This window comes from Taurulus bubalis (genome assembly GCF_910589615.1).
Source record: "Taurulus bubalis genome assembly, chromosome: 18".
NCBI classification, from domain to species: Eukaryota; Metazoa; Chordata; class Actinopteri; order Perciformes; family Cottidae; genus Taurulus; species Taurulus bubalis.
In genome coordinates, this window is record NC_136606.1 from 17064377 (window position 1) to 17087646 (window position 23270).

General features: G+C 44.4%; 1 protein-coding gene across 2 annotated transcripts; it reads right to left on the reverse strand.

Moving 5' to 3' along the window:
• Positions 1 to 2237: 2237 nt before the first annotated feature.
• On the reverse strand, positions 2238 to 23042 carry waca (WW domain containing adaptor with coiled-coil a; the record flags this gene model as incomplete). 2 transcript variants are annotated; one of them, XM_079234636.1, is made up of 13 exons in its annotated part: positions 2238 to 2314; positions 2426 to 2553; positions 2645 to 2849; positions 4020 to 4141; positions 4279 to 4427; positions 4724 to 4846; positions 6091 to 6339; positions 10619 to 10734; positions 10871 to 10986; positions 12584 to 12675; positions 21786 to 21978; positions 22765 to 22795; positions 23002 to 23042. In XM_079234636.1, the coding sequence occupies 13 exons, from the start codon at positions 23040 to 23042 to the stop codon at positions 2245 to 2247; spliced, it is 1635 nt and encodes a 544-aa protein (XP_079090762.1). In that variant the 3' UTR covers positions 2238 to 2244. The 2 variants fall into 2 exon arrangements, with proteins under 2 accessions (XP_079090762.1, XP_079090763.1); XM_079234637.1 differs by having other exon boundaries at positions 4020 to 4144.
• Positions 23043 to 23270: the final 228 nt, after the last annotated feature.

Genomic DNA, 23270 nt, shown 5'->3' on the forward strand with positions numbered 1-23270 from the left:
AGGAAGGTCTCACTCAGAGTGCACGTCATGTCTCAAGTAGAGACTAGAGGAAGGTCTCACTCAGAGTGCACGTCATGTGCACGTCATATAGAGACTAGAGCAGGACGAGCCACTGATATCATTACATTAACCTGCTGAACAGAAAGCAGAGCATTGGTTCCTCCTGTGTGCAGTGAGGCAGGAGACCACCACCAGCAGGGGGCAGTGGAGATCACAGGTTAACCGTTGGACTCAATGTTTATTATTTTCCCCCACTTTGGAACTGAATACGGTTGATAATTAATATATATAGAAACTTTTTGACATGTTTAGAGTCCCCTTTGGATAAACACCAGATCTTTCCTCCCTTATACTGCTGAATAGCATCCAGTCAAAGCAAGAAGCAACTTCTTTTTTCTCTTCACAAGAAACGGAAGCTAAAAATTGACCATCAAAAACCCAAGTACAACATGGCCCTGGAGAGGCATATTTTATTTTTATTTGTCAATATACTTCAGGAAACAATATACAAAGCAATAATGTGGTCACCTTTACCGAATGTGTGGTGCGGTTCAGTTATAGACTAGATAGTACGGTGGAGAACAAAACTATAAATAAAAAATAAAAACACAGGCCGTTGCAGCTTAGGACCCTGCTCTTTGACAGTGGGGAACAAAACAAGTAAGTGTGGGGAAAACAACCCCCGTGCACAACATGCTCGTCCGACATCTGTTCTCGCCAGTCGAACGGGATGAAATGAAGAGTGTGTGTGTGTGTGTGTGTGTGTGTGTGTGTGTGTGTGTGTGTGTGGGGGGGGGGGGTGCAGACGAGGGAGGCCGTGAGACTTAAGACTTTCAACAAGGCACTAGCGTATGAACCAAACCTCAACACTCCCAAGAAAATAACCAGCGCTTGCTTTAGTTGAACATCTTTATTACAATACATACAATTCACATTTGACCTTGTGACCTCGTTGCCCTGCTCCGACACGACCTTGTCCCCGTCCGCCTGCCTCTAAACCCGGAGCGCCACTCCTGAAATGCAAATGGTGATTGAGCGCTCTCCACTACGACTCTTTATAAATAAAAACCTTATCATTCCATGTCCTCTTCTGGAAAATAAACAAAAAACAAAAACCAAAAACAACTCCACTGTATGTTAGCGACTGTACAAAAGGAATGAACCTGTGGTGGCCTCCTCATCTTGAAAAGTACAATGGCGGAGGAGGGGGGAGAACCAAAAATAAAACACTACAAAGGAGGGTTTGAAGTGTTGATGCCTCAGGAGAAGGGGCTGTGGGAGAGGAGGGCGGGGTCGGTCAGGGCTGAGGCCGGGGGGGCGAATAGTCCGAAGCAGCACGCCATCACTTCTCTATTTTTTTTTTTTTTTTTGTGTGTTTTCTTTAAATCACTCACTTCACCACATCACCAGGCACTGTTTTTTGTTTTTGTTTTTCTCAGACTGGGACATGCTGCAAGTAGATCACTGAACCGTTTGCAAGCAATCATGATAGACCTGCAGAGAGAGAGAGAGGGGGGCGGGGCCGCGGTTACAGTTCACCCAGAGAGGAGCACAGGAAGAGACAAGAGTAAATCAGCTTTATATTTGAGGAAAGAAACTACACCGGAGCCAGCGTGTTCTGCTTGCTATGCTACGCCCCTGTGTGTGTGTGTGTGTGTGTGTGTGTGTGTGTGTGTGTTTTAATGGCTTTGGAACATCCTCCTCCGCTGACGTGCAGGTTGCGCATGCTCAAATGGTTCAATGATCCATGAATTGACCCAAAAAAAAAGGAAGAAAAAAAGAAGCTGTAAGTCTGCAGACAAGTTACCGTGAAGGAGAGGCTAGCTAAAGAATGTAGCCGCCGAGGCGTTGATTAGTTTGGATGTCAAAAGCTGAGAGGCATGGCTGTCCATGGCTTCAATCTACAAAACGTATGTACAACATAGATAATAACATCTACAAGAAATCTACATTTTTTTTAATCCACCGCTGTGGGTTTTTTACAAAACGAGAGTCTTGTAAAGCGCCCCCTCCCCCGCCTGCGGCTCTTCGGGTCTCCATCTCGGTTCTCCCAGCCCGGCGGTCCAACGCCGGACTGCAGCGGCTCCTGCGTGTGTTACCTGGGCTCAAGAGGAACCCAAAAACCGCTCCCCTCCAGCTGCCCCCTTTATGTGCAATGGGCCTCCTCTGGCCCCTCCCCCTTTTACTTTTTTTTTTTTAAACGCCCAACCGACTGAACTCCCTTCAACTCGCAACCAGAAGTTCTCAGACCATGAAGGAATTCTGATTCTTCAACTTTTCAAGTTCTTTGATTTGCTGTCTCAGAAACAATATCCTGCAGGGGGGAAAGAAAGAAAACAATCGTTATTTTACAGTTTTGCACAACTCGCATTAACGTCACAAGACAACAGGTGCGTTACCATGGGGACTAAAAATGGATTCTCACCTCTGCTCACGCAATGTCGCTTGTATTTCACAGACTCGGACCAAGGACCGCAGGTTTTTGAGCTCGGTGCAGTTCTCAGACATACAGATGCTCCCCATGGTGTGAGCCTCTTCACGTAGTCTCGACGCCTACGCACAAACACACACACTTTTTTAAAAGGGTGTTGCGGTGAATAACCACAATGGGCCGGTAAATAAAGGATGCATCGGTGGCACAAACCTGCTTCTCCGCGTGTTCGGCGGGCCAGCCCTGCACGTGTTTGATGAGATGCTCATCGAAGTGGGCGGCGAGGGAGGGGGTGAAGGTGCAGGAGGACCGCGACGCGGACGGGGGAGCGGAGGCAGAGTTGGGGGCGTTGCCGCCGCCGCCGCCACCGCTGGAGGAGATGATGTGGTTGGGACACGGGGAGGGACTGCCGTGACTGCTGCAATCAACACAGGTGGAGGAAGCGCGTGAGTGTGGAGACGGAACGGAGCGCTCTGTTCTCAGCAGCAGTATCAAAAACACAACCTCCCGGCTTCCAGCGCTGTGGTCACTGAACACAGGTCTCGGTTAACAGCCACCTGCAGGGCGCTAACTATTTGATCAAGGCTCTCGGCACGGCTGCACAACGTCTTGTGTGGAAAAACAACGCCACAATCAAAACAACGGCATTGTGTAGAACATCTGCTTTCTGCATGCCCTGGGCTCGTGAGATATGCGTTTTCATCTTCATTTTGATCTCAACACCTGCAACGTCTTGTGACTGCATCTCTTGACGGTGACAAAAACAGTCACACACACAACGGACCAGGTGACACATTAGGAAGGAGGAAGTTGCCGCTACAGTCGGCGTCACCAGGACCACATTTTGCCAACAAGACTCACAAGGTGAGAACAGTACCGTGCGTCACTGCTGCAGCTGGTGTACAGGTGGGAACTTGAAACACTGGCTACGTCACACTGGGTCTGCTCAGTCAGAGCGTCGCTGTGCACTCAGAAGTACATCGACGGCAATACGTACAGGAAAGAACATTTTAAAGCCCACTTCCCCCTTTGGGTCACAGTTGGGTGCATTAAGGGCACGTTGTGACATGTAAAAGGAGGACGACTGGAAAGGGCTTCTGGTGTCGACACGTAGGCGTCCGACTACAACGTAATGAGTGGAAAACAGGAAAATTGTGTAACCTTCTGATCCAAATGTGGCAGACTCACTAAGCTGACACGAGTGCATGCTCATAGTCAGTTTTTGCTTCTTCACTGGTGAAACTTGCTGACTTTGATACAACAAGTAATAATGGACTCTTCCTTTGGAAATGTAATATTTGTGTCAACAGCTGTGTGTGTGTGTGTGTGTGTGTGTGTGTGTGTGTGTGTGTGTGTGTGTCAACCAAAGCACAGAGAAAAGAAACAAATGACTTCAATGAATTAAGATGACTAAGGCTCCTTCATTCAGCTGCCACTCACAGTTCCATGGATGAACAGCAGATGGCGCCATAGCACCACACATTAAATATAATCTACAGCCGGGAGCTCCCCGTTCTTGTGGGCGGCATAAACACCACCGCTCATGGGCGGGCGCTCACTTCTCCTGCGGCGCTCCGTCTGTACCTACCTTTGGCGCTGGTGGGTGCGCGGGGAAGCCGTGGGGACGTCGTGACTGTGCTGCTTATCGCTGTGGAGGGACTGTTGGGACGTGGGCTGGGGATGAGAGGCCTGCTTCCCTGCTTGCGAGACCTGCTTGGAAGACACACTGCACATCAAGACCAAGCACCCTCCACGGGATCAAGACACAAGCTTGTAGATGCTACGAGTAGAAAGCGTGTTCTGTCTAGCCGTTCATCATAGCCTCTTGCATTCATTTGGAGTCTTACTTTTGTCTGCGAGACGGCCGGCTGCGAGCTGAGGAGAGGCTTGAGTGGACCGGCGTTGGTCTGGGGTGTGCTGATCCTTGGGGAAACGTACGACCGGGGCGACGAGGCGTCCGATGTTAGCGACATGGGCGACTGGTTCGATTGCTGAGCTGTTGGGACGGACGCAAACAAATAGACAGACAATCTGAGAGATCGAAACAATCGACTGCAATCTACATTTCATTTCCGCAATAGGAAAAACATGAGAATAAGGTCATCGGTGAAATCTTAAAAAGACGGCTATTTATCACAAATACATGTCAGGGAATGGATTTTATGTTTGATGATGCCATCGCCTTCGTCGTAAGGATTCAACTCGCAGGAAACGCACAGAAGGTTTCCCAAAGTACACAGTGCACTCGCAGATCCCGTCTGTCTGCACACAGTGGGGCGGCAGACATTTTACCTTGGTTGGAGAGCTGAGCGGCTTGAGAGAGGATCGTAGTGATGTTGAAAGCCGACGGCCCAGCGGTGAGGATCTTATGGAGCATCGACTGTAATGAAGCTTGCGTGACGGCAGCGGTGAGAACTGTAGAGCCAAACAGACACACAAGTTAGTGTGTGAACCCGACAGTAATGTTGTCCCAAGGGAACACGTTCAGTCATTCAGTAGATCCCATGAATTTTGCAACATTGTTTTTTTTCCGTGAGTAACAGTATATGGAAGAAAACATTCATCAGCATCCGAAAAGGAAGAGTGGGGGTTAAGTTTAGTGGATTTGGAGACAATCACCGCTCACAACCGACCAGCCGGACCAAGTGGCACCGAACCGGTGCTACGGAAGCTAAGCTAAACCAGCTTGGACCTGAGGCTACTCCACTACCCAGTATGCTAATGGCAGCCTGTTTGTTTATTTTTTACATGTTTTTTTTCATGTGGCAAATGGGCCACATGAAAAAAAAAAAGAGGAATTTATTGTATATCATCTATATATACACACACTTTTAAACTAATTCTGAAAAGCACAACATGAATTTTTAAGTATTACTTATGAACATGATATCTCCATGTCATTGCGCAATGACAATAAATGATCCCTGAATCCTTAAACATTCTCATTCATTAGGATTATTATCCAATTATCCATGAGTAAAGCAAAACAATGAATACAGGACAATTAAGGGAACACGGTGATGTTGGAGCCAGAAGGTCTCCAACATCACTAAATCTCAGACAGTCGGGATGCACGACGGCCTCCTGGCAATGTCAGCCAAGTTTTCCAATCAGTGTTGTCCGACTATTTCCTCGGGGCTACAAACTCAAGTGGGGATGAACTAGCAGCCCCCTCCTCAGACGCTGCCTTTTCAGACAGACTATCAGAAAGAGTAGAATTGTCTCTGCATAATTAAAACCAATGTGTCTCGCCGCACTCTGACGGACAGCAGTGTGACGGTTTGGAAGAAGTATGCACTCTTTTGCCTTCTCACATCCCGACCATGAGACAGTTCTAGTACAGTGGTAATACTCATTTAATTTGTAGGGTGACTATATACTATATTTATTGTGTTTGTCCATTTTGACTCCAGTGTTTCAACACCACTGTCTTCATCAGACTGTGTGTGTGTGTGTGTGTGTGTCTGTCTACTCCCCTTGGTGGAAAGTTGATCATGTCATGTCAAAGCCTGCTGCGACACAGTGGCGTGAGACCGGCAGCAGAGAGCAGCGCAGCATTCAATTACAAATCGTTGCCTGGCAATCGGAGCTCCTCAAAAACACCGCTATCGTCGCTAGCTCTACGGAGACGCCGGTCGAATGTACAACGCTTCTCTCACCTTCGTTAATTTTTGCCATGTCCACACTGGCGTTGTTGAGCTGCAGGGCGGTCTGAAGTGCTGGGAGGAGCTGGCGGAGCAGGGTGGGGTCCTGGAGGAGCGGCGGCGCGGGGGACTGCAGGACCGGGGACACGGGCACCGTGGAGGCGGATGACCCCGGCGGCCCCGATGACGGGTTCAAGCTCCCCGAGCCAGAGGACGAGGACTTGGAGGCAAGGGTCGCTGCAGGCTTCTCCGCCTGGGCCGACTCTGCAGAGAGGAGTCATTTCATCAATAAAAGCATTCTCACAACTCAACTTGACACAGTCTCAAGCAAACAGCCGCTCCATTATGGGCGGCAATAATAATAATAATACATTTTTAAAACGGTTGTTTTGCAGTTAAGATACATCCAACATTTCGGAGTACCTGGAACATCTGGCTGACCAACAAGCAGTCTCAAATGTTTACGGTCCCACATGAGATAAAGCCTTCATCATACTCCAGGACAGATGTGGACAGGTGCAGGCGTGCAGTGCACAGCGTATGCACTATACATCCTGCAATCAGGAGTCAGAGTCATGAGAACTACAAACCATGGTGGCGGCCGCTGACAGCGAGAAGCGCTCCTTTTCTCGTCTGCTCAACAATATACAAAGATAAAACTAAGTGTGCAACCACAGAACAAGAACAGGCCAACGGACGGGGAATCCATTCCACCAAACAAGTGTCCAGTCTACTTCTCCAGTGTGTGTGGTAGGATTCTGGCCTACATGGTCTGACGGATGACATAATTTACATCACAGCGACCATGAACGGCGCCTTAATGCTGCATTCAGCCGGGCTTGAACCGGCGTGAAATAACACACCCTGCTCATTTATTTGAATTAGGTCAGGTCAGCGACACAGCACAGTGCCAACACAGGGCCAACAACCCAGTGGCTTTTTTGCAATATAACCTCATTTGGCCAAATGCTGCGTGGGCCAATCACATACATGCGCACATTCCTGGTAACTTTCAGTAAAAACAGTTAACCTTGTGATCGTCCATGGGGAGATAAAACAGCTGGCGCTGCGACAGCGTTCCAGAGTTGTAATCCTGAATTTACAAACGGTTGCTGCCACAGTTTGGTCTAAGACGTTTAAAACTACTGACATGGGGCCTTTCTGTCAGCATCTTTCACTATTTTACCTACTGTAAAGTAGTACAGTAGGTAAAATAGCGCAAGAGACTAAATTATTCTAAAACGAAGAATCATTATTTAACCCCCCTTGAGCTTTCTCAAATTTCTAAAAGATGGATTATGGTCGATTTATTTGTTTTAGTCAAACATGGCATCCAAAACCGACACGTTTATGCTGTTTGTTTTGATACATTTGCAAAAGAACCAGAGATAAGGGAATCATTTAAAGAAGCACCTCGGGTAACGACTGGTACAGCGTTTCAACGGGAGGAATAAAAAGAACACTGCAATCTGTAATTCATCCAACAGTTAGTCCCTGGCACCTTGTATGTAATGTCATTGAAGTGATATAAAGGCTCCATGGAAAGTCCACCGTAAACAAACACTGTGGAGCTTCACGTCAGCTTCAGTTAGCTCCCCACACACACACACACACACACACACACACACACACACACACACACACACACAGGAAGGAACTCTCAGTCCACCTCGTCTGACACACCGGCCCTGCTGTGGATTACTGGTAATGTGTGCAGCTGCAGACCTGACAAACAGAGCAGAGCGGCTGTGAGCAGCTGCCCCTCCACGTGTCCAGAAGACCCGTCTTCATTACGTGCGAGTTAGAGGTTTAAAAACAACATCCCCCTGTCCTCATAGCTGCGTAGTGCTACGTATCAATAACATTAGCTTCACCACCGCAAATCAACAGGGGCCCGTCCTCGCTGCGACAGCGTCGTTTGATCGACTGCTGACAAGTAGCGATAAGGAAGGCAGCGCTATAGAACGGGGACGGCAGGCCTTCGCAAATCAACGAAAGCAGAAGAAACGATATCAATGCATCGGCACGTCGTCGCTTTCTGCAGATAAAGGAGCTGAAAGGAAAGGCGAAGAGACGATAAGATGACGCTTACAGGCAGGTGATGAGACACATTCTGTGGCGTGGAGGTTTCTACAAATCCATCAACAAAATGGATATCAAAGGTACTTCTGCCTTTGCATGTTGTCCTTCCAAAGCATTTATTCATGAACACAATTGTGTCGGGTCCATTGAAGAGGAAGTGGCTTTGGGAGTGGTTAATAGTCATTCAGAAACAGGTCATTCAATTCAAGCGTAGCTCGAGTGGCTTCGGAGTCGCTTAAGAGGAGTGCCGCTGTGTAGTAAAAGACGGTAATTGCCTTGTAGCAGCCTCAGAGGAATTCCTTCCAAACTGCAACAGAAGACAGCTGGACCTGTAGCTTCAGGTGACCGCTAGTACGTATGCCGCGACAACGGGAACAGACTTTAGGATTGTTGAACATGGAAGAGACCAGACAACTCGCACATCAGCTAAAAGCACAGACTGAAAACTCTGGACAACATGCAGATTACAATAAGACACTAGGTGTCCCCTGAACCAAAACTGAATCAGAAGCCCTTTGCCGTGCCGCAAAGGGCTTCTGATTCAGTTTTCTCATGCAGTTTGCATGAGAAAAGGCAAAGAAACTTTGTCTGGGAACTCATGTTTTATTCACTGGCAGATGCATTTAACCCGCCTCCGCTTTGAACAGATTTCCAGCAACTAGAGACCCGACGGGCCGATAAAACCGTTCATCTAATATGGGGCGTGTTTGAGATGAGGACTATTAAGACAGAGATAGCTGCAGCTGATGTCGTACTTTCCGTTGAAGCCGATGTCGACAGACCAAATGGCAGATAAAACACGAGCTCAGGCAAAGTACAAACACCTTTCATCCTCACATTCTGATGGTAAAGACGGCAACACTCATACACAGACCGATGCTCTACCATCCCAGCTCATCACGGCACGCTGTAGACCAGGGGTCACTAATAGGCGGACAGCGGTCTGGACAGAAGATCGATAAGTCAGAATGATTCCATTTTGACGGAGCGCTGATATTTTAACCGGCACCGCTTTTCAATCCTTTACGGCGGTCCACACACGACCAGATACAAGCGCTGTACACCATCTCACGAGGTGCTACTCGGCCAATCACATATGTACATTGCCATAATTACGTGAGTCAGATAAGTGGAGACAAAAGTTCTCCAAAAAGAGAAAAGTGGAAAAGAGCCTGTAACCAAGAATGGAGACTTATATGTTCATTCTTCTCAAAAGGCGGTTCAAAGCCAGCATGGCTCATGTGTTCAGGGACCGCGGCGATTAGTAAGAGTGTTATTATTAAGTGAAACGCCACCAAGAGGCAAAGCTCACATCTTTAAGCAAACATACAGACTCTTATGCCAAATGAAGTCACAGAAAAATAACCCCAAGAGCCAAATGTGATCAGAATCTTAACGCATTAATTCACTGTAACAATGATGTTATCAGAGGAGAATAGAGCTCAAACAAGTGGTTTTAATAACCACAAATAAAGTCCCTGCACACAAATCTATTTTTTATAAAAGAGATAACATCCGAGTAAACTGAAGATGCATTTTATAAATAAATAAAAAGGTTTCGGTTATGTAGGATATATTATTTTTTAATCCAGTCCTTATTTTACTTGAAATGAGAGATCTTTATTTATTATTAGAGTATGTACTATTTATAATCCATCCAGTTCAAATATTGTTCAATTTAACTTTCTATATTTTAAGTCAGTTGTCGACTAAATACAGACATTAATACAACTAGTTACTTCCATACGTTGTATATGGGACTAAATCCTAGCGCTTAGCTGGACATCACTGATGTTCTGGACTCTTGCGTGAGCTATTCTCTCTCACCGGACCTCGCTGAATGTTAACCGAATCCCCCGTTTGGATGTTTTCATCGTTCAGTCCTACTCACATCCTTCGGTGCACTAATTGGTTGCATGTGTATCCAATTGTGTTCAGAGGCCTTTTGGCCCACGCTGGTTGATGACGCCACTTGGAAATAGAAAATGAGAGATTCCAGACTGAATTGCATTCGTGATTCGGTCTGGCTAAAAGAAGAGGCATGGGCAGCCAGACCTTCATGCATTAGCCTTGAAACACCCCACCAACAACACTAACTGGCCAAGAAGGTAATGATTTCGGTCCATCCTGGCTCAATCGACGACTTCCCTTGATTAGTGTGAGGCTACAGCCGCAGGATGTCGCTTAAGAGCCACATCAGCACGCGTCGTTCAGCCGTTCATAGTCTCGGTCTTTTGGTAAGCAGTTCTAAGCATTCACCAGCCGGAGATCAGCTCAACAACAGTCACCATCGACTAACCGGTGACGGCACTGCCTCAGCTCGGCTTTCAGGCACGAGATGGAGACAAAGACGGAAACACTCCTTTGATATTTGGAGCCCCTCAAGCAACAAAATATAAAAGACATTCCGGTCATTGAAACCAGTCGAAGCAGACCGCGAGAGTGTGTGTTGAACACTTACTTGCTCCAGTAAAGCCAGGGGCTGCCGATGCTTGCATGGCCTCCCTTCTGTAGTCTCTGTCTTTGGGGAAACTGTTGACGACTGCAGTCTTTGTTGCCTCTTTTTGCCTCTGTTCTCTGGGAGACACAAGATACGAGTGTGCATGCAAACACATATTAGCCGTGTATCCAACTTTTACGTGAACCTCAAACAATAACAAATGAATAAAGAGTGTGTACAATCGAGCAATTTGAGTATCGGGGTCGCAGCTACCTCTCCAGCCATTCTTTGGGCTTCTCCCACTGGGACACCTCCGTCCTGCAGTTGTAATAGTACTTCTTTCCAGATGAGCTGATGTGCTCCGACCAGTCGTCACCGGGTTCGTAAGGCTGAGAAGGGGAGCAAATATTTAGGAACACGAGGCCAGACAGACGGCAAAAACAATTGAGAGTGTGAGTGTGAGTGTGTGCGTGCGTGTGTGTGTGTGTGTGTGTGCGCGCTGAGGGGATGTGATGCAAGAGCTTGTAAAGGAATCTGAACTGTACGAGAGCGATCCGCACGTCACGATTCTTGCGGTAACCAAAGTGAAATGGCTATTTTGTGCTCATTTCTCTGCATTCAGTTTTACACTGTAACCAAGTACTTCATTGTGTTGTCAATATTGTACGGCATTACATTTTTTTCATGACAAAGCAACGTTGCCTTATGCATCAGATTAAATCACATTTATTACCCGAATGAGATTTAGGGCTGTGCAAAAATATTAATAATGCTTACTATTGCGATAACCTTTTTTAACCATAGTGTATAGATATGTCTGTGACTACTATCGATCCATTAAAATACAGTAATTCTGTTTTAAACAGATTTGAAATGTCCTTTAAATCGCATTGAATCTGTGTCCAACCTCCTCCTCCCCCGTTCCTGTAACGCAAGACGTCGCTGCACGCTTCCTTCTAAGCTAAGGCCAGTGACCTCCTGGCCCGTCACACGAGCCGGCCAAAATCACAACATGGTGTCTCACAAGCAAGCGGCTATATGTTGTAGAGCGGCACTATGTGCTGTAGCTTCCCCCACTGCAGAGAGACAGAGTAGAACGTGTGGACGACTAGGCCACCGAGTCGAATGTTACGATTACGTCACACCACCACAGCTCTAAAGCACGAGAGCCGCACAGGCAGAAACATCACGGAGGAACTGAACCTGAACCTGGAGGGACGGGACATAAAATGGGACGGACCTAGCTACAGTGTCGACTGGTCCGGTGGTATACAGCAAGTTGTATTTTCAGATCTATTTATATTCATCACAATATATCGTGTTGTGAGGCGCTACAGCCCTAAGAAATGGGATTAATGTCTTTTCCAAATATAACGGCGCAAATGAGGGGAAGAGGAGAACAAACAAAACATGATTTCATTGAGACTTCTGGCACAAGCATGTAAAGAAAGAACGAACATGAAACAAAAAGAGCAGACAATCTAGCTAGAATCAACCATATGGCAATGCACTTTATACACTCATTGTGCAATACTGCCATCGTATTGTTGTGCTTTATTTAGTTTACCTTAAGTTTATTGTAATTCTGTGTTAGGAGGACCCAGCAAAACAAGCTTTTCATTGTACAGAGTAAGTCTTATCTGTGCATACGACAATAACAATATCTTGAACTAACATTTTGATTATAAGAGGAAATGAACAGCTTATTGTTTTGCCACCATTAAATGTTTGTATTGACCCCTGTGGCTAGTTTCCATTTGACAGTATAAAAACACTATACATTTCCAAGATGCTATCATTGTTATCAAAGTAGTAGTGCTTCAATGTTTTCAACCTTTACAGCACGAGTACACAACGAAATCCATTATCAAAGCTGTGAAACTACAGGACAGCAGTTACTAGGAAGAAAGTACTCTGGCTGCTGCACTGAAAACAATTCTCTTTCGTCCATCATCGAGCTCGTGCCGAGGTAGAGGAAACACTTACTGTGTCTGAGGTCTTGCTGGGGTTAGAATGTGAGTTGGAGCTATGAAGGGAACTGTGGTTGTGAGAATTTTCTTGTGGAGAATAACTGGTTCCTGCGACAGAAAACACAAGAGGAAAGACACCGTCAGTACGAGGCAATAACAATAGCCTGGCTGAGAACTACAGCAGCAACATGCACACACCAACCTGTGCTCAGAGAAACAGGTCACAAACATTGGCTGGCTCAGTAACATGAAATAGTCCTGTTGGTAATAAGTGCAAAGACAACGATCACCACAACAACTTCACAGAAACGTTTGACTTTCTCTCAGTTTATATACAATAGAGCTCTAACAGTTTGCGTATTCATGCCGACCGTCTGTTCCAATCCAGCGCATGTGGAACACACTGGAAATTGATGAACATAATAAAAAGGAACTAAAGTTACCAAGCACCAGTACCGCCCGAGCATTTTTATTTTTTTAAAGCTGTACTGTGTTTCACACTGCGACAATAGGAACGCCGGAATGAGTTCCTGGTCAGTAAGAAGGAGACAAAGACTGTTTTAGGGGATGAGCCGGTCACTGGGGCGAGAACAAACAAACTAGAGCTGCAACTAACGATTTTTTTAATAATCGATTAATCGGTTGATTATTTTTTTGATTGATCGATGAATCTGATAAAAAAAAAAACATTAATTTCCAACCCTTTATTCAAAAACAGAACTGACAGTGCAAAACATGTTCAGAAAGCACTAACAGGTTGCTCCTTGAACATCCCTGAGTTGTTAATTAAAAAAATAGAATTAAAATGGACTAATACTAAAAACATACACATGCATGCTTTACATCTGCCAAATGTGAGCCCTTTTTTTTTACTTTATTGATCTCCTTGGAGCAGACACTGGGACAGTGGGAAGCTGTACTGCTCCTCTCACGTCTGTTTTGACCTCAACCTTCAGGCCCAGCTCCACCTCATCTCAGCCCTGCATCAAGCTGCGCTGCATATAGAGTCCTCTTCCTTAAACTATTTAATTCACATCATCTGATCAATATCTGGGCCTCGTATGACCACGACATCACGTTGTTGGCTAAGCCCAACTACGTGATTTGATTCATTCTAATTAATAATTCTACTTAAATAAAAAACCTGCAGCCAGATCCTCCAGTGAGCCGGTTAAACGTAAACGAGTGACAGCATGACCTGAACCAGACCGGGAGGTGACGACATGTTTCATCACGTTCCATTTTTTTTCCAGGCAAGACTAAACTGTAACGGAACATAAAGTAACTTTAATGACAATACACAACCCAAACACGTTAGCTAACGGGATAGCAAGCTGACTAGCTTCCATTAAAAACAAGTTTGAGGGAAATGAAGACGCTGTAGACATCTTAAAGCTGATTGGCCAAGACTCGACACAAAGATCTTTTATTTTTGCTAAGATCACAACCTCAGCTTTTCTCCGTGTCTCACTCCAATCTCAGAAACGCTGGCGGCCAGTTGCTCCGCTCTTTTTCTTCTTCTGCGCGACTTATTGACTGGCGTAATAATCACGCGACACAACGAATCGATAATGAAATTCGTTGCCAACTCTTTTGATAATTGATTTTTATCGATTTGTTGTTGCAGCCCTCAAACAAACCAGAGCCCAACAGACAAAACTGATACACACACATTTGGGTGCTTTGAACGTTCAAATATAGACACATTGTTGAAACACTCCTCGCGCAACGTGGTTTTTTTGTATTATCGTCCATTTCTTTTTTCAATTTCATAGCATAAGTTGGGCTTAGCCAACAAGGTGACGTCGTGGTCATAAGAGACCCATAATGAAAGAGTTTAAGGAAGAGGACGCTCTATATGGAGCAGTACAGCTTCCCTCTGTCCCAGTATTTCATACATATTGATAAAGCAGGGTATGTAAATCAACCAATTAATCGATTATTAAAATAATCGTTAGTTGCCACCCTAAATCCGTCCTACAACCACATTAACACCCCCACCACCCCAGGTACATAATGACTCTCACAACTGTGCATTGAGGGGCCCAGAGAACCCGCAACCATGTTTGGAACGGCACAACACAACATCTGGCCGGTCTGGAGCCGTTCCAGGCCCAGACTGTTTCCCCGACGCTGAAAGCCACGGCTTGGACAGCGTTGCAATCTGGGTGCGTTTTAGACTGACCATTGATATTGTCATCTGCTGGTTTAACATGGTGTACATCTTATTCCTCTTTTACAATAACTTGTGTTCAACACAGGATGCCAGGGTGACGCCTTCTTGTTAATCCCAGGTGTGAGACCTTCAGGCTCTCACACCGGCATGATAAATCCTTTGTTTTCTTCACAATATTCAGAATGTGATGAAATGGAGTTTCCTATTTTAGTCCACTTTGATGAAAATTACCAGATAGTATAAGTTATAAATTAGATGATAACGGTTCAAGACTGGATCAGCCCGGTCAACTCAATGACAGGCAATTCAATGACGAGGCTTTTCCCAAGTAAATTTGTTTAGGGATTAGTGTTCTACTCCGAACGAGAACTAGTTTGTTGTTATTATTTTTACTTTGAGCTGGAATGAGGTAGAAACAATAACTGGAAATGTGCATGTACTTCTTAAGTAGTGTATAACCCCAATGGGCCACATCGCGGTGCTGTCAATAACGCCCCAAAAATGTGATCAAAAGCTTGTTGATAGCGAACGTTTTTTGGGGGTATATTGACCAATGAATCTCAAAAAGGGCGAGGCCAGCACAAAACTTGACAAACGTCAACCACCCTTGCGCCAATCGTCACAAAACTTGCAAGATATGTCCACAAGAGTATGGGAAACGCGCTCTGAATGTTTCATACCACTCTGTGGTCCCAAACTGAAAGACACAAGTCAGAATGCGATGAAATTTGACTACAAAACGGTTGCTCTGACCTCATACGCCTGCCCACTGGATTTAGATTTTTTTTTTTAAACTACAACAAAAAAAAAAACACGTTTGACATCTTCTAAACCACATCTCTATTAACTACCAAATATTCTGCTGATCATAATCGTAATAACTGTTAAAACTTATCACGAGCTTGTTGAGATCTAATGCGGTTTTCAAGATATTGACCAATTAACTTCAAAAGGACGTGGCTAATCACAAAACTTGGCGAAAGTCAAAAACCCTCAGGCCAATCATCACAAAACTTGCAGAACATGTCTACAAGGGTGAAAAATTCAAATAAATCGACACTTCAAAGTCAAAACTTGCTGGATACATTTTAAACCAGTTATAAAACTACTCTGAAACCACTCAATCTGTGGTACCACCAGCTTCAAACAATTCCACGGGGAGCGGGGTCTTGCAATCGATTCCCAGCCGTCATTGTTGGAATGGATGTGAATGGGGACTGACATGCAGCGTGGTCAGAAGACTAGAAAGTCCATTTATAACGGTTTGAGTAACTGCGATTGATGAGACAGAAAGAAAACCAACACAGGTGATTTTACTCATCATTGTAAAGCCCAAAACTCACTTGCTACCGCCTGCGGCTGATTTTGGCAGTTAAGCTGCTTCCTTCTGTAGAGAAATGGCTGTGATATGATTAACTAAGTAATCATATGTAAAGTGGAGCGCTGCCACTAGTGGTCTTGTTAAACTACAAAAACATTCGCTATCCCTGTATGTGTCTCGTCACTCACAACCAATCTTGTGTCGGAGTACGTACACACACACACACACACACACACACACACACACACACACACACACACACACACACACACACACACACACACACACACACACACACACACACACACACACACACACACATACAGAACAGCCGAAAGTCTCATTTTAGCCAGACCAGAACTTTAATTAACAACAGCGGATATGAATCTACTGACAGTGTAGTTCGTCATTTTGACCGGCAAAAATGACAGCAAGGGCCAGCTACAAATGAGAAGCCTGCTACCTGAATGTTTTCTACATTTCTATCTGCTCACACGGGGAAAAAAAGGCGAAAAGGATCAGTAAGAGATTTGCCTCAAAAGTTGAAAGAATTCCGGTATTCTCATAAGTTCAAACTGAAAGAGGCTATTCCCATCCACCCTATGCATTGACCAGGTGACAGTTTAAATATGTTAAATTAGAGACACAGCAATACCTTCTTCTCATGGTAGTGGAGGTGAAATAGGGCGCCCCAACAATTAACCACTCTGGAACCTCTTTAACATATTTAAATATCTCATCAAATAAATTATTGGGATCCAGTAACAGGTTTGGGATACCGTTGGACATCAAGGCTGATGAGGACATCCTTAGTTATTCATTAGTTACTCTGGCTTGAGGTGACATGAGTAATTCAGGCGTTAGGCACACATGCATAAAGAACGCTGCAGTTACATTTAGGATTTAAACTCTACACCTGTTCTCATTATGGTTGGGGGAAAAAAATCGATTCAGCATAGTATCGCGATAGTTTGCGTGCCGATATTGTATCGATACACGGAAGCCAAGTATCTATCTTTTTTTTATGTAATCAATTATGCGCCGTCCGCGTGTAAATCAAACGTCTGGACTTCCTGTCACTCGTAGCGGCGCTGCTGCACAGCTGCTGCACAGCTGCTGCACGGCGCACAGGACAAAGTCCGCGACACGGCGCTGGTCAAAGACTTAACTCAAGCATGAATCAAACTGGCTGCTGGTGCTCTCGTAGCACTGGAAGCGGCCGGTGATACGGATTAACAGGCGACCGTGTTAACTAGTGACTTCCGGCCGAAAGTCGTCAGTTAACACGGCCGCCTGTTAATCCGTAACACCGTCATCCCGACGCAGTTCCTGGAGAAGTAATATTATGAACCCAGACACGACGGCGTTTGATGCTCCGACGTCTTTGGGATTTCCACAACAAGTATAACGCAGAAATAGTAGTTATTTTCATGGTGGAGGTAGAAATGAAAACTCTTTCCAGGAGATAAACCACAGAGATAAGCCCCGCCCCCTCTCTGGCGCATCCAGCTCGAATGACGCGAAAATGCAGACTTTAACACAAGCAGTTCAGTTTGTCAGGTGCAACATTTATGAAAGTGTTGGTCAGTTTGTCTGCTTGACAATCACATTTTGCTGCAATAAAAATGATTGAATTGAGATGAACAGACTGAAAACATTATCTTCTTAGATACAATATGTTGACACAGATTTCCTTTGAGGACAATTTGCGGTGAAAAAAAGGGAATAAAATCGCAATACTCAATATATCGCAGAATCGTGATAGTATCGAAAAAACAAAACAACTGGATTTATTTAAGTTTCCCACCAAAACTACCGTTTACATAATTATATATGAACAAAACATGATAGCGCCATAATTTACCTTTGGCCGATACTTATTTTTAAACACACTTGCAATGCAACCTCTGATACCGTTAGACGTTAGCTCTGCAGAGTGGCCGTGCAGGTCGATGAGCTAGTTAGAGTAATCTCAATAAAACTATCCGGCAAACTAAAGATTGCATTTGAGCGTGACATATTTCAGGGCAGTTTCCATCGACAGTAGCGGTGTAACGGATCAGTGATTAATGACACAGTTTAGCGTTTACGGTCGATCGGCATCCCTCAATAGTCAGTATATTATCCGATCACGACATCATTTATGCTTCTCTAGTCGCTGATCTCTGATAAGGTGACAATGTAAACAACGACTCCGTGTTGAAACAGGATGAGAAAGAAGGTTCTGCTCAGTCACATTGTGATGCGTTCAGGCCCCGTTTGGTGAAAATGTATATTGGGCGACGGTAAATTAGAACGTTATCAAGATGTGGTCAAATGTAATCTTGTAAAATGTAGTGTTGGTAAGAAACTTGAATGGCTGCAGTTGTTTGAAAGATACGAGGTGAACTATGACCAGTTTACACTGAACTCTAATCGGATTATAACACATCATTAAAACTACTAATGACAAGATTAGTTTTAATTCATGAAAATAAAAAGGTTTTATTTCCTTATTTGAAGAAACAAAACAATATAAATGACGATAATAAAGTAAAAGGATATCATTAAGACGTTTTAATGGTTTGCACTGACAAACAAGTCTGTAGCCCAGCTGCTATCATCAAACACCAATATGGTTCATCAATGATCAGCAATTAGTATCAGTGGCAAATAAAAACATGACCAGGGATCTCTTAAAGATACATTTGCTCCCTTTTTTCTTTTGCATTGATCCTATTAGCGGGTTTTATGATCCGTTGCATCACTAATCGACAACCGATCAAGCGGATTCACCTCTACTTTTCACAGCCCACTCTGGCATCAGGCCACCTAGCGTGGCTGCAGCAGAATTATTAAAAAAACACTATCAGTAAAAAACAACAACAACACAGATCGTATTTTGCAGGCTGTAGTTAAAACCGGTTATGCCATCAACCTATACAGAACTCTCACCTGTAGCTGAAGTTACAACACACCAGTTAATAAGCATGCATAGCTTTCCAAACAGCCGTCGATGCATCCAGTATACACCCCACATGCAGAACTCAGTATGCACAGAGTTGATAACAGGAAACGGTGCTTTAAAGGGCAGCGCACGTGGGCAACGCATGACGTGCGTCAAAGGACCCACAGCCATTGTTTTCCTTGTAAGCCTGCACACACTGGCGGTATCTGGACACACGTCAGCGCATCAGAAGAAACCACTGTCTGAAATTACCCAGAGGATTCTCAAGAAAAGCAGCAATTTCTTTCTTTTTTGCTGATCAGCACATGACAGCTCCCCTACTCAGCAACTACTACCATCTGTATGGCATTCCTGGTGTGTGCCATGTGAGGCTGTTGGCGACTTCTGAATGAAGCTTCTCACATGTCATACCTTAGGACGCCTTCCATGGTCCCCATAGGATATTTAAGGTTTCTGACGGGGCTCGGGAGCATAGCAACAATTAATTGTTTTTAATAAAAAGCCTGCTTGAATGCAGACCTCCTCCTTAAGCTTTGTTTATGCGAGCGTTAGACACGTAGATGGGCGCGCAAACTCTGATCACGCACAAAGGCGTTTATGCCGAGCGTGCGGTTTGTTGTCAAGTCAAGTATTAGATGCTTTACCAAAAAACAATGTTTGATCATCATGTAAACAATTAGATTTGCTGCAAAAATATATACTGAAAATTATTTTCTTAAGACCTCCACTTTCTGCTGCAATAAATTGCCCTTCTTTGAGAAATCCTCAGGCATGTAGTGCTTTGATCAGTATGTATTTGTGACAGTCAAGTCCGAAGAGCTCCGGGCATGCACGCAGTTACTAAAGCTGAGAAGTGCACAATCCAACGCCACGACCACTGTAATTATGGCCTTTTCTGCTGCACGCACCTTGCGCCGGCCTCACTACAGCGAGTAGAAACGAGGCTTAAGCCTCTCCCTGGGTTCTGGCCTACAGGGGTGATACAATAACATTAAACAAATCAGAATGAAGAACTTGAGGAACGTCAGTGCAACATCTAGCAGACCCCAAACTAATTCAGCATTACTTTGGATGTTTATAATAATAATAATAATAATAATAATAGGTGTGTGTTTGTAGCTGCTAAATGCTCCACTATGTTCACTAGCCAGCTACTAAAGACCCATAGGCTGTTTGGTGCTGGGCAGGTAGAGCACAGTGGGTTCATCCCAGGTTGGTTGGGTCATGACAGCTGGAAATCAGACCAATAACAGCAGAGAGACTCAATCATAACAGTTCAGTTGTCGGCCAGAAAACCAAAACAATGAACTGGAAGATGCTAAAATGCTCCAGAGTGCCGAGAGGAACTGTAAATGTGTGTTCATCACTACAAGTGACACCATACACGTAACGTATTGTGCATATAAAAGTATTGATCTCATACCAAGCTGCTTTTAAAAGCTTTGAAAACTACAAGTTTCAAATTGAATGCCAATGCTGGTCTGAATCATTGACTCGTCTGTATACATTTGTGACTAAACTCAACCTTGAAGATATTTAATCTTGGTAGATTACTACATACAATCATTAATAAATGATTTACACCTGTGTTCTTCTATTTTTCTTCAGAATCGGTCAATGATTTATGTTCATCACATGTATAAAAAATTGTTTACGCCCGCTTTGCTAGTTTGACCAAAACATGTCACTATCCAAATTGAATTTGACCAATAACACTCTGTATACTGGCGGCCTGGCCTGCACTAGAATGACATGTCAAGCAGGTATGAGAAACATAGTTTGATGCTGTCTAAGTCCAAAAATAACTCATAATAGTTTTAGGTGCTCAATAAAATAGATGACTGAAATAATGAAAGTTCTCAGTTTTTTTAAACAGACTATGGCAGTGTCTGAAGCCTTAAGACACCAGTCGATCTCAAATATCTCAAACTAAAATGCAACACCGTGTCACATTAAATCCGTACACACACTTCCCGTAACTATATTTGCTTTCCTTAGGGTCATACTTTCATTTTGGAAAAAAGAAAATGAAAAAAATGGCGAAACAAAACATTGTTTGGAAACTCAACTCCAGCAGCTAAACCCAATACTCCCATGTTAAACTAAGGCTGAGCCCTGCATCACAAAAACTATACAACACGCATGTCAAACTGCTAATACGCCAATTAATCAAATACTGAGAAATGGAGGACTGTTCTGTTTGTTATCTTGGAAAGAAAACCCACAACAAACTAACTACGCAATAAGATTTGAAACAGTCACCATATACAAGTCCTTGCGTCACTGAAAATCCACTCAAACCTTAAAATAAGTACGTGAAATTGGTCAGCTGCTGAACAAATTCACATATAAACCCTAAACTAGACAAAAAGACACCAATTACAAGATATTCCTTTCAAAAACCTGGACGCCGTCAATCTAAACGCACCAACAAAACATTAGGTTTGCAGTGATTTCGGTTCTAGAAATCACAACGAACAGCAACTGTTTAAAGTGAAGTGCTCCTTGATAAAAATATGAATGTGGTTGGTTGCTCCAGAGGTTCCCTAGTACATGGACGCTCTGCTTGATTGATCCCAAACGACAACAGCTACTCTTTCCAAACGTACACAAGCCCAAAGCAAGCTGTACCGATGTCTGAAGTAAAAAAACTAAAACGAATCAATCTCGCAGCAGCAGAATTTCACTGTTGACGCGGTGGCGCTTGCGGCACTGCATTAAATATGGTCATCTAAGTGAGCCGCTTGTTTGCAATCTAAACCACTGTGTCTCACCTCCGTCCCTGTCTCTGGCCCGGTGTGTGTGGACAGCCTTTGCTCTGCCGTGGCCTGTGCTGTCGTTGTGTTTGTGGTCAGGACTGTCGGACCTCCTGAGCATCTTGCAGGGAGGGGTGACATCTGAGGAGTCTCGCATCTTCTCATGCCGGTGGTCTCCTCCTGGATGGCTCTTGGACGAGTATTTGAGCGCCTGTAAACACAAATCAAACACCTCACTACAATCTAGTGTCTGGCGGCGCACAAGGATTTAATCTTATCATCAAGGTCCCTCAAACCTGTTCAAAGTAATATTAAATCAAAGTACTTATGCATCAAAGGATTAATATTTATGGTACGGTATTTGAACAGCTGATTATTTATGATGAGAGCAGCAGATGTATCTGTCAATTACATAACTAAATAGCCATAATAGTTCATCTATTGTGGCTGTAGTTGGTTTCTCACTTAATAAAAATGGACTTACGTATACTGACATATTTATAATTACCGATCATAATTAGGCAAACAGAACACTTTGTCAGACAACAAAGTGTCCATATTTTGAAAGCATTAGTCTATCCGTGATGTTTTCAGTATACATGTGAAGCTCTTTGACGCTCCCGGAGCTTCGCTAGCTGGATCCTTAAAATGACAGATTGCGGTCAGGCCCTAATCGGACTGGCTAGCAAGCGAAGCTAATAGTACCAGGCTAACGTTAGCTTGAGCTGCAACAAAACTCGCTTGTACATTTTCCAAAACAGCCCAATTCGACGGATACATTGCGGCTCGTGTCGTCTTCACCCGACAATGTTTACGTCAGGGAGTCTTTGCCGCGTTCAAACGGCCATTTCCAACAGAAAACCCTCTACTTTCCGAGGTTATTTTCCGCACTGACGTGGGGCCTGTTGTGCTCCCCAGAAGCCTGAGCTAGAGTGTCCGTCTTAATCTTATTTGCTGCTAGCCGAAAGCTAGCAGGCTGCAGTCAGCTAACAAGTACCTGATAGGGCTGAGAATCTCTTCGGTCGCACCTGCAAATGGAAAAGAAAAAGGCAGTCGTGAATGTGAAGCGTCAAAATGTCAGCGTTGCGAAACTGTTGAAAGCGCCGCAACAGCTGAACGTGCAAGTTTCAAAGCCACTTATTTTGGTAAAAAAAAATAAAAAATGGCGGATTGTTAAAGCGTAGCTACGAGGAATAGGAAAATCTGAATAAGTAACGTAAAAAAAGATGTTTACCCATCGCCGAGTCTCGGTTGTTTCCTTGCATACATTACCATCAATGCCGTGTTAGTGTGTTTGGAGTGGGATGTGAAAGATTGATGACGGAACTGGTTGTTTAGTTTTTTTTCTTGTTGATTAGGCGACCTAAAATCGTCTGTTATTTCAACTTAGCTTAGTGGGTATTTCAATGCTATCGGCAGCACTGGTCGGAAGAGCGCCCTCACTCAGTCCATCTCCCACTCAGGCTCACAGCCGTGTCTCTCTATCTGCCCACAAAACGTAGC